General features: G+C 40.9%; 1 protein-coding gene across 1 annotated transcript in view; it reads right to left on the bottom strand.

The window, feature by feature from the left end:
- The window catches only part of pde9aa (phosphodiesterase 9aa), a 56,388-nt gene that overhangs the window by 35,235 nt on the left and 7,868 nt on the right, over positions 1-13,285 (bottom strand). The window contains 2 exon segments of the mRNA XM_034110331.1: positions 2,980-3,057; positions 3,892-3,962. Of these exon segments, the coding sequence (XP_033966222.1) occupies positions 2,980-3,057; positions 3,892-3,962 (149 nt within the window).

The following is a 13,285-nucleotide window of genomic DNA, read 5'->3' as shown; positions in this document are numbered from 1 at the left end:
TCAGGAAATCGCGACGTTTTCATTGTTACCAAGGTGGTTGCTAGGGACGCTGCTATCGATATTATTTCTGTTATGTTGTGTAACTGTTTAATGGTGTTATCTTTATTGCTACCCCCTTCCCCGTCAATGTATAGTGTTGGTCCACAGCGCAAACATATTAGTTAACAAAATCCGCATCTAAAGATAGCCTACGTTATTTCCCCCCTGTGCAATTCCAGTCTCACATCTCACAGCACATCGTCATTAACAAATACCGGAAACAGACCGAAAACATTTTTTAAAAATAATAATAATACTTTATTCCGAATGTGCTTGCTTTTCTCTTTGAAAGTCATCACATAACGGCATTGTAATACACGGTTTGGCTGCATTACATATTACATATCTGCCGTAGTTCTGTATTTATAGAGCCCTGATGAGAAGACAAACATGAGGAACTGAAAACGTGACGTGGATCATAAATATATCAGCCATTAAACAACATCTTACATTTCTTTTCACACAATACGTCTCCTTGCAGTATCAACACTAATTCGGCTGACTTTTATATTTGATCCAATTGGTAGATAGGCTGTATTTACACCATAAAGGTGCACAGCTGATATAAAGGGACACCTGGTGGTTAAAGCATGTTATTGAATTTAATTATTTTTATTATTAGATATTAATACGATCCCTATAAAGTATATTCATTACTCGTTATTCTCTACTAATAGTTCATTAAAGACTGTATATAATGACTATTTTGCACATCCCTTTCAAGATTTCAAGATTTTCTAAGGTTTATTGACATATCATATAGGCCTACACAACTGTGGTGTAGTTCTGCACTGAATGAAAAACTTGGGTCGCAGGTTCCTCAATAGTGCATTACAAGACATCTATCAATATTTGTGCATACCTCCAGCAATGTTAAGTATGTTGAAGCACTTATTTTAACTGATATTATACATAATGTATTATACTCTTATAAGATGTATGCAGATATTTCATCTCCGGCCTTGTCAGGTATTGAACAATCAATAAATAAAGAACACAGAATTGTTTAATATAAAACACAGAATTTGTGTGATTATACTAAATGATTTTCAAATAAACACCACTGCATTACAACTGTTACACATGCTGATGTAACGCAAATGTTCCAACTTGGGATCAATAAAGTATATCTTATCTTAAGCTGATCGATGGCTACTGCCATATTTGCAAAATGTGCCTCTGAACCTTGACAAGTGCATGTTTCAGGCTTATCAATTAATGTAATGTCATGTTATCACAGGGGTCACACACATAAGACCAGCTGTTAAATAAAGCTCTTCTGACCTTAGCTGGCATGTGTGTATATATATTAATGCTGCCCATAATGGGCACAAGCAATTTTCACCCATTTATTAATTATATGTTAAATGTGAGTGTTTCCTGTCCCCTAAACCTCCAGGGATGTACACAGTTTAATACTGGCAACTTCTTATTATGGGAAATACGAAAACGTCTTTTAAAACTACAACTCCCAGTAGAGACGTGCCATAGAGAACATGTTGTGAAACAGAATAGCCAGCATGTGTAGTTCTGGGGACGGGGTGGGGGAGGGGGGGGGACGTGGTGGACCCGTTCAAATCCAGTTTTGGACAGTCTGCCGTGGTTCCATCCCATTTCAAGTGCTGTTCGAGAATCGTCTTAACCGAGCTTGAGGAGTATCACGGGGTTTGTCAAACAGAGCACATGGTGTAGTCCAAACGATAGCTGGGGATTCTGGGTAGTGTAGTGTCTTCTGCCATCCTTTACTCCTGGGAATGGACGCTCACATTACCTTTAAGGGCAGCCGACACAAACGAATGCCGTGCTTCCATGAGCGTCAAATCCCGACGCAGATGGGAATACATTGCAATCAGTTGAAAGCTATTTGCGTCCCTTTATGACGCTGAAGGAGCCTAGGAGCGTCACAACTGGACGCCACGGACACTGACCAAACGTCGCTATTGGACGCTTAGGGAGTGAGAGTGTGTTGTATCGACCAAGATTTGACGGTGCATGGCCCGTCCACCCTCTCCTCGGTGCAGGGAAGTGGTCCTGTCCCCTTAGCAGAGAAACACCCCAAAGCATGATGTTTCCTCCATGCTGACGGGGGGATGGTGTTCTGGGTTGTAGTCAGCATCTCCTCCTCTAAACACGGCGTGTCGAATTGATGCCAAAGATCTAGATGTTGGTGACATTAACTGTCCTATTCCCATCCCTCACAGAAAGTCATCAGAAGGAACAGTCTCATGGGGCAGGCACTTGGTTTTGGGAACCTGATGATGGTCAACCTGATTGTCACTGGTTCAAGTCCCCACATGGACCAGAACAATACAATACATAATATGTGGTGTGGACTGGCAAGGCACCAACATCCCAAGTGCATCAGAGCCCCAAACAGGACAGCCCCTTCACTGTGACACCCCTCCATCAATGCAAGGGTTTGTTCATGTGTGTATTTGAAGTTTCACAGAATATTAACAACAGCGTGAAACCTGAATTTCCCTCGGGGGATTAATACCGTATTTCTGCCTTCTGATTCTTTCTTTATACTTAAGAATCTAGACCTCCACCACAGGAAGTGACGGGAAAAGGTGGACCAAACGGAGAACTGCCTGAAAACAAATATATGTCACTTTCCATAATCACTATATATTCGTAGGTGAATAAAAACCTTAAAACAAATAATAGTTTTTTATTCTGATGAGGTCTTTTTACTCTGATATGGAATCCAGATGACTCTTTAATGAAAAGGCTTCAGGAAAGTGACACTTGAGTTGCTTCTATTGCAAACTGACTGCACACTTCACTTATCGTGGCAGTTTAAGGAGCGTATGTAAACAGCAAAGTAGGAGGAGCAGGGGACACTGGGGGTCTTTAACTCCGCAGCCAGCCGGTGGACTGAACAGATGTTTTATCAGACCATCGATGAATCAACAAAGAGCTCAGAGGGACGGGGTGTACCTCTCTGTGTTGTGTGGCATGGTGGGGTCGATGGACACCAGCGCTCCAGTGGGATCCACCAGGGACAGGGTTGTGTTCCTGCAGGAAGACACCAAGGCAGCATGAATATGCCACATCTTTTCTCTGTCACTTTAGACATACCATTGGGAGTGTTGCTGCACTGCTAGAGAGAGACAACAAAACATCCATGCTGAGCACACTGCATAAGGATGTACACAAAAAGAAGAATTCTTGCTCCGGGGTGTGTGAGTGATAATGTCTCTGCTGCAATTACCAAATCGTTTTTCAAACCACGTTACAATGATGCCTTGAGTTCCTCTAGAACTTGTAGGTCATGATGAAACGCACAGGCTCCTTAAATGAAACCATTTTTTATTTGAATAATGCTAAGAATTGATTGACATGACAACACTTTGATGACTCACTTCCTTATTTGACAAGACGAACTCACTTTCTCTTTAAAGGGATGTGTGCAAGGTCTTCATGTTCACAGAAGCTCTATCTTCAATCCCAGGAAGACTGCCTGCAGAAACTACAGTGAAGCTAGGAGTGTCTTCAAAGCAGATCATTATCATTAACTGAATGTATAGTTTATTGTAAAATCATTGTGCATCCCTCCAGCAATCACTTCATATGGTGTTCCTAGATGTTTCTTTCTCAATGTGCACCTGAAGCACTTCAGCCCCGAGTCTCAAGAGTCATGCCCCCCGGACTTCAACTCATACAGCAGAGGATCCAGAGAGGCCACTGCATGAGAACACCATTACATACTGTATAGCAGCACCTGTGTTTCTTTGTGTGTGTGTGTGTGTGTGTGTGTGTGTGTGTGTGTGTGTGTGTGTGTGTGTGGGTGTGTGTGTGTGTGTGTGTGTGGTGTGTGTGTGTGTGTGTGTGTGTGTGAGAGAGTTTTACCTTGGCACACCCAAGGCTGTACAGAACAGTTCCTTGATGTCACATGGGCTGCAGAATCTACTGAACACCACCTGAGGACACACACACACACACACACACACACACACACACACACACACACACACACACACACACACACACACACACACACACACACACACACACACACACACACACACACACACACACACACGCACGCACACACACACACACACACACACACACACACACACACACACACACACACACACACACACACACACACACACACACACACACACACACACACACAAAGGGCATGATTTATAATCATGACCCAACAGGTGATGTGTATCTGACTAAATTAAAGTATTTAAACCAAATATGAAACGTTTTACAACATCATGGCAAACTTTGAAATTAGGGAAGATCAAAATATCACATTTATTGATAATCACTGGATATCAGATGAAAGCTATGACAGACGATTGAGATTTAAAGTCAGTTCAGGTTAAATACTTTTGATAACTATTATCAAATTAGGGCTGTGCAATATATATTAGTTTTATATCGATATGGTTATGGTATGAGACGTTGATGGAGCCATATACGGACCAAGGACGGCGCTACACCGGGGCTAACTGGGGCTAACCGGGGCTAACTGGGGCTGAAACACAAATATGGGTAGCCCCAGTTCAAAAAGTGACATACTGTAGGCTAATGCAACAGCTATCAATGTGTTTTTTAAACTCTCTGAACAAATAAAAAAAAAAAAAAAATACAATCTATCTTGTTTCCACATTGGCCTACCTCTCAAAAGTGAATGAGAATTATAGTCAGAACAGGCGAGCAGCAGCATGAACACAGTGGCAGCAGCATTAGCGAGGCAGAGGCAGCAGATCTGGCAGCTTAAAGGAGACCTATCATGCTATATTTGAATAATATATTGTAGGGCCATCCCTATATAAGGTATATTTATACGTTTTCTTTCTCAAAATACCAAACAGATCATGCATTTTAGCCATGCCTCATTTGGCTCTATTTTGCTCTCCTCCACCCTGTCTTTGCATGAGCTGCAGCTGACCACGCCCCCTGCAAAGGAGGGGCCGAGTTACGAGCGTCATGTAACCATGCTGTTACCATGCTGTTACCATGCCACGGCAACCTCTCATTCCCCTGATAGGTGGAGAGTTGGTCATATAGGCGGAGCTCCTCGTCACTGACGTCAGACTATTTTCGAATCAAATCAGGATCAGTCTGTCTCAGATCCGTTGCAGCCCCGTTTTTAGAGATTTGGGTATGGAGGAAAAGAGAGAGGGTTGTGTTTTCTGTCACTTGGTGAGTTCCCTGACACACCGGGGGGACATATTCGACATTTTGCATGATAGGTCCCCTTTAAATAGAGTGGCATGTTTAGGAGAACATGTTTGGTTGGTTGTAAGAGGGACGCGGAGCGTTACATGTAAATGTATCATTGGTGCTCGAGTTGACTGCCTGAACTAGCTCGCAGGCTTCGCCCCATTTATTCAATGGTTATAACAGTGCATCTCTTTTGGTGGATCATGCTAAATGTTTGTTTGTTACATTTGTTGAATATTCTTTGGCAAAACTCAGTTAAAACTGCATATCATTCGAATATATGCTTTGTGCTAGATCGGATTCTATGGAAAACAACGAGAACTTCCTTATAAAGAAACTGAAGTCCTGAAGAGAAAACAAATCCTGGCGCCGTGCCAGATACGGACTAATATTATTTAATAGTTATCCATTTATTTTATTGTTGTTTCTTGTTTATAGTAAGTCTTCCTTTCATTCTAGTGTCATTCTAGTTGATCAAATAAGTTATTTTATGCTTTTGTTTTGAGAAGGCAGTTTTTGGGCATCGGGGGATGGGAGACCTGGGGCCTCATTTATAAACGTGGCGTACGCTCAAAAGATGGTGTACGCCAATTTCTAAGCAATCTTTGCGATTTATAAAAAACAAACTTGATGGGAAAATGTGCGGTCCTCCACGGACATTCTGACCCATGCGTATGCACAAAAACGGGAGAGACGAGAAACTGCGACACCGTTGGCAGAATGGAGAGAAATGTGTGAAAATAATACCATAAATATAATGTTACTTCTCATGTATCATATATGAAGAATTAATTTGCAAAAATGTATTAAAGCAAATCTTAAAATGATTAAACAAACGCCTCCTCAGTGTACACTAAAACATAACTTGGAGAAATAAATATCAATCAATGTTTATTTATATAGCCCAATATCACAAATGTTACATTTGTCTCAGTGGACTTCACAGTTTGTACAGAATATCAGTATGACAATATGACACCCTCTGTCCTTAGACCCTCTGTCCTTAGACCCTCTGTCCTTAGACCCTCACATCGTACAAGGAAAAACTTCCAGAGCAAACCCACAGTTTAAAGGGAAAAATGGGAGAAACCTCAGGGAGAGCAACAGAGGAGGGATCCTTCTCCCAGGACGGACAGACGTTCAATAGATGCCGTGTGGAAATTGAAAAGATAATACATCTGCAACATAGGTAGTCTAAAAGTTTGGAAATGCTTGTGTGTATAATAGGAAGATGAATCCACGAGGATATCCATCCAGGACCGATGATCCAGGACCACAGCCACGACTCGCGATCCAGGGCTCGCGATCCAGGACACAGGACCGCAGGATCATCCATGTCTCCGGATCCCGGCGTATATAGACACCAAAAAGAAAGAAATTTGGGGAAGCTGGGTTAATGGGAACATGAGAGTACACAAGTAAAGACAGAGAGAAGGAAGAAGCAAGATGTCCCCCGACAGACTAAGCCTATATCAGCAAAACTAGGGGCTGAATCTAATCAGCCCTAACTGTAAGCTTTATCAAAAAGGAAGGTCTTAAGCGCACTCTTAAAAACGGATAGGGTGTCTGCCGCCCGAACACAAACTGGAAGCCGATTCCACAAATGTGGAGCTTGATAAGAAAAGGCTCTGGCTCCCATTGTACTTTTAGAGACTCTAGGAACAACCAACAACCCTGCATTATTGGAACGCAATGCCCTAGTAGGCCAGTAGGGTATAATGAGTTCTTTAAGGGAAGATGGCGCCTGCCCATTAAGGGCTTTGTAGGCGAGAAGAAGAATTTTAAATGATATCCTGTGTTCTATAGGGAGCCAGTGTAAGGCAGCCAGAACAGGAGCCGCAGCATTTTGAATCAGCTGAAGCCACTTGACTGACTTCTTGGTACTCCCTGATAATAAGGAGTTACAATAATCCAGCCTAGAAGTAACAAATACATGGACTAGTTTCTCTGCATCGTTTTGAGGCAAGATATGTCTGATTTTTGAAATGTTACGTAGATGAAAGTAGGCGGTCCTTGAGATTGATTTTATGTGAGCGTTAAAGGATCAATCCTGATCAAATATAACACCAAGATTCCTTACAGTCTCACTGGAGGCCAAATTAATGCCATCCATAGTTAGTATATCTTTAGATAATTTGTTTCGTAGATTCTTCGGGCCGAGTACAATAACTTCAGTTTTGGTCGTGTTTATCATCAACAAGTTTAAGGTCATCCACATTTTTAAGTCCTTAAGGCAGTCTTGAATTTTATTTAGATGATTAATTTCATCAGGCTTGATTGATAAATATAGTTGAGTATCATCCGCATAACAATGACAATGTACAGAATGATTCCTTATAATACTGCCAAACGGAAGCATATATAATGTGAACAAAATAGGTCCAAGCACTGAACCCTGTGGCACTCCATGGCTAACTTTGGTTTGCGTGGAAGATTCATCGTTAACACGTACAAACTGAGAGCGTTCAGATAGATAGGACCTAAACCAGCCTAAAGCAGTTCCCTGTATGCCAACTAAGTGCTCTAGTCTTTGCAATAGGATATCATGGTCAATAGTATCAAATGCAGCACTGAGATCGAGCAAAACAAGAATAGAGACAAGTCCCTTGTCTGAGGCTATTCAAATGTCATTTGTGACTTTAACCAGAGCCGTCTCTGTGCTATGATGTGTTCTAAAAATATTTATATTTTAATGGAGCCTCGTCAGGCAGATCAGGATCCCGACGCGGAGGGATCTTGATCTGGATGAAGGGTGTTATTTTCCCCATAATGACCAAGTCGCTGCACATTATCCCACTTATTCCATGGCCACATTCTCAACAATGTAACGACATGACTCCCAATATTAATTGAAATGCTTTTATGGATTTAGAAAATGTTGTATGTATTGATTTAAATTGACATGCATCCGCTAAGAAAAATAGTCTGTTATTACCGTTTTTTAAACAGTCTGAATGAAACGGCAGCTCTCAGCTCTCAGCGGCCCGTCAGGCACAGCTCTCTCTCCCCCCCACACCATTGTTTGGTTTCCATGGTAGCGCGTCTCTTTAGTAGCGCGCGCAACTGAAAGTCTGAGAGGGTGAGGATTGTTCACAGAAAACAGAACAAGAATCGACAACTCCACCCTCTGCTCACTCCTTTCCTGTAAAATACAGGTCCAGCCAGGCAAAACAGTGCACTTTTCTTTCCCGCACTACTGTGACAGACCATGGGGCTGGGTCAGCCACTAACATATTCATATTTCTCTTCTCAAAAAAAAAGAAGCTATCATACAATAGGCTTAAACAAATATAGCTCTACACCCCTGGCCGAAATGTCCTTAAAATGAAGTCCGAGTTCGACATTTTAATTCATGTCCTGCCAACACTGGCAGGACAGAAGGCGACACGCCCGTTCTAAGCCGTGTCCCTCACTCCTCACATCCCAAGCTGCATCCCCAAAAAGTGTGTATAATGTTGTTACATCGTTTCAGATGTTATGTTTCAGTTGTGTTTTTACTGTTTTTTATCAAGAGATAAGCCATTAAAACAGTAAAAACACGTTCAGTTTCCTTTTGCTTTTTGTGTCTCCTGTTCACCAAAACATACTGTGATGGGTATGTTTTGGTGTACAGGAGACAGGAGTTTTACTGTAGGCCTATTCAGTAATAAGTAACTGATTACATTTACAAAGTAACCCTCCCAACCCTACACTACACATTTTTCTTGGATTTTTTAACACCATAGTCCCTAATATATTTGTAGAAAGGCAGGAAATTGAGTTAAAACGGATTTTTTTTTTATTGTGTTTGGTGTGCCCCCCCCCCCCCCACACTTCTCAAACCAAAGTTACACTCTGGATTTTAAACAAAGTCAAGACCTGTTTTTTAAATGAAATCTGACGGCAGGCAGTTAGCTCTGATCATAAATGCGCCACACCTAATCGCCGGCCATTCAGCCACAGCTCCCTCTATGCAAATCAAACTGTTGACGGCAGGGCCGGCCCTGACCAATTTGCCGCCCTAGGCAAGATTTTAGCTGGCGCCCCCCCCCAAAATGCAGACACTCACTATGATTCGCACGTGCATGGTTGTGGCATGACCACAAAAACAAAGATATTGACACAAGATGTGTGCAACTGTATTTAGTTTCCTATCCATTTGAACATGATTTAAGTAGGGAGGGGACCTCACCTCCTCTAGGGGGGTCCGGGGGCATGCACCCCCGGGAAGACTTTTTTTTAATATTGAAGTTAAAAGCAACACACTCTCACTCCCTAAGCGTCCAATAGCGACGTTTGGTCAGTGTCCGTGGCGTCCAATTGTGACGCTCCTAGGCTCCTTCAGCGTCATAAAGGGACGCAAATAGCTTTCAACTGATTGCAATGTATTCCCATCTGCGTCGGGATTTGACGCTCATGGAAGCACGGCATTCGTTTATGCCGGCTGCCCTTAAAGGCAATGTGAGCATCCATTCCCATTGGATAACGGAGAATTTTACACCCGGAAGTAAGTACTCCTCTTACTGTCGATTGATTTTACAGTGATATCTGCACTACTCATCGACTAAAAAACACCAGATTATCCTTGTTAATTACACAACATTGATTGGTTTAAATTGTGTGCAATGCTTTTGTATTTTTCCCCTTCGATTCGGAGAAACAAATATGTTTTCTGAGTAAAGGATGGCAGAAGACACTACACTACCCAGAATCCCCAGCTATCGTTTGGCCTACACCACTACTATACTCTGTTTGACAAACCCCGTTTTTTTCACCATTCATTCCGATGGCTGGCGTCTATGTCACGTGATCTTCAAATTTCTCCCTGCAGAAAAAGAAAACATGGCCGAAATTCGTTTTATTCTCGGTAGAAAATGCCTATTTTAAAGTTAGTTTGGCTATTAAAATGCGTTTTGATGTCATTTGATGCGAGAAATATGAGTTGTTATTTCAGGTTATGTGTGCAGTGGATGTACATGATCTTTAGTTTGCTAGTTATTACGAAGATTACTTCAGGAAATCGCGACGTTTTCATTGTTACCAAGGTGGTTGCTAGGGACGCTGCTATCGATATTATTTCTGTTATGTTGTGTAACTGTTTAAATTGTGTTATCTTTATTGCTACCCCCTTCCCCGTCAATGTATAGTGTTGGTCCACAGCCTAAACATATTAGTTTAACAAAATCCGCATCTAAAGATAGCCTACGTTATTTCCCCCCTGTGCAATTCCAGTCTCACATCTCAGAGCACACCGTCATTAACAAATACCGGAAACAGACCGAAATAATAATAATACCTTATTCCGAGTGTGCTTGCTTTTCTCTTTGAAAGTCATCACATAACGGCATTGTAATACACGGTTCGGCTGCATTACATATTACATATCTGCCGTAGTTCTGTATTTATAGAGCCCTGATGAGAAGACAAACATGAGGTGGATCATAAATATATCAGTCATTAAACAACATCTTACATTTCTTTTCACACAATACGTCTCCTTGCAGTATCAAGTATTATATTTGATCCAATTGGTAGATAGGCTGTATTTACACCATAAAGGTGCATAGCTGATATAAAGGGACACCTGGTGGTTAAAGCATGTTATTGAATTTCAATATTTTTATTATTAGATATTAATACGATCCCTATAAAGTATATTCATTACTCGTTATTCTCTACTAATTGTTAATTAAAGACTGTATGTAATGACTATTTTGCACATCCCTTTCAAGATTTCAAGATTTTCTAAGGTTTATTGACATATCATATAGGCCTACACAACTGTGGTGTAGTTCTGCACTGAATGAAAAACTTGGGTTGCAGGTTCCTCAATAGTGCATTACAAGACATCTATCAATATGTGTGCATACCTCCAGCAATGTTAACTATGTTGAAGCACTTATTTTAACTGATATTATACATAATGTATTAGACTCTTATAAGATGTATGTAGATATTTCATCTCCGGCCTTGTCAGGTATTGAACAATCAATAAATAAAGAACACAGAATTGTTGAATATAAAACACAGAATTTATGTGATTATACTAAATGATTTTCAAATAAACACAACTGCATATTTAACTGTCTGTTACACATGCTGATGTAACGCAAATGTTCCAACTTGGGATCAATAAAGTATATCTTATCTTAAGCTGATCGATGGCTACTGCCATATTTGCAAATGTGCCTCTGAACCTTGACAAGTGCATGTTTCAGGCTTATCAATTAATGTAATGTAATGTTATCACAGGGGTCACACACATAAGACCAGCTGTTAAATAAAGCTCTTCTGACCTTAGCTGGCATGTGTGTATATATATTAATGCTGCCCATTATGGGCACAAGCAATTTTCACCCATTTATTAATTATATGTTTTAAATGTGAGTGTTTCCTGTCCCCTAAACCTCCAGGGATGTACACAGTTTAATACTGGCAACTTCTTATTATGGGAAATACGAAAACGTCTTTTAAAACTACAACTCCCAGTAGAGACGTGCCATAGAGAACATGTTGCGAAACAGAATAGCCAGCATGTGTAGTTCTGGGGACGGGGTGGGGAGGGGGGACGCGGTGGACCCGTTCAAATCCAGTTTTGGACAGTCTGCCGTGGTTCCATCCCATTTCAAGTGCTGTTCGAGAATCGGCTTAACCCTCGGAGCACACTCTCCAATCACAGAGCTTGAGGACTATCACGGGGTTTGTCAAGAGCACATGGTGTAGTCCAAACGATAGCTGGGGATTCTGGGTAGTGTAGTGTCTTCTGCCATCCTTTACTCCTGGGAATGGACGCTCACATTACCTTTAAGGGCAGCCGACATAAACGAATGCCGTGCTTCCATGAGCGTCAAATCCCGACGCAGATGGGAATACATTGCAATCAGTTGAAAGCTATTTGCGTCCCTTTATGACGCTGAAGGAGCCTAGGAGCGTCACAATTGGACGCCACGGACACTGACCAAACGTCACTATTGGACGCTTAGGGAGTGAGAGTGTGTTGTTAAAAGCATAAATCTGGTGCACTTTGAGAGCAACATTAGGAGATCTATGGATACATCTCTCAACACCCAGATGAAACAGAACTGTAAGCAGATTTTCTTTTTCTTTATGGATATTTTACAAATCACTCCTCTTTCAAACTGTATTCTTGTTTATTAATAACAACTTTTTTGTACTGTCAGTATTTTATACCTGTTTTTCACCTATTATCTTATTTTTTTATAACTATAATGATCATATAAAGGTGTGCCTTTACCTCACTGAGCTGAGGTTATCAGAGCCTCTCAGTCTTTCAGGAGAGAGCTCTCTAAAGCTCCCCCCCGCGGCCGCTTACACAGTAAATTCCAATGTTAATAAAAGCACACAGAAGCTGTGTACGTTTTTTGGGAGTTTGATTTATTTTAAATGAATACAAATACAAAATTAAAACCTATAATTGCACACTAAAACCATTATTTCAAAAAAAGAACAATTTCACATAAACCTTTGGTTTTTACTGGGACTGGGGCAGTTCAACTTGATTTTGGGGGGGGGGGGGGTGCCATAGTTTATGGGCACTGTATGCAATATAGGCGTAGTTCTGTTAGTATAAGATAATAAGATGTCCTTTGTTGATCCAAAATCGGGAAATTGTGTTGTTATGAAATAAAAAATAATAATATTTTTTTGATTTCTAACTTTCTTTTTTCAATTTTCGGCGCCCCCTATGGGTTGATGCGCCCTTAGCATTCGCCTATACTGCCTATGCCGAGGGCCGGCCCTGGTTGACGGTGTGAAGGCGCTTATTGTTTTAAATAATGGTCGAATGTGAGCCAGTGAACTCTAAACAAAAATGTTCAATCAATAAAGTAACATCTTATCTTAATAATATCTTCATATTAATAATAAATCATACAGTTTGTGTCCGAAAGGGAGCAGGAGGAAGCAAACACCAAAAAAACATTACAAAAAAAATACTGCATATTAAAGCAAACTATTGTAAAGGTAAAAGTATGAGCATAACAAATAAAGAAGGGTAAACATTTACATTATAATTATTTAATATATAAAGACTATATATTATTGAATGAAAAGATTA

Source organism: Pseudochaenichthys georgianus, chromosome 21 (genome assembly GCF_902827115.2).
Source record: "Pseudochaenichthys georgianus chromosome 21, fPseGeo1.2, whole genome shotgun sequence".
In the NCBI taxonomy this organism is placed as follows: Eukaryota; Metazoa; Chordata; class Actinopteri; order Perciformes; family Channichthyidae; genus Pseudochaenichthys; species Pseudochaenichthys georgianus.
Note: the sequence above shows the minus strand (reverse complement) of the source record. Positions and strands in the feature narration are given on the sequence as shown.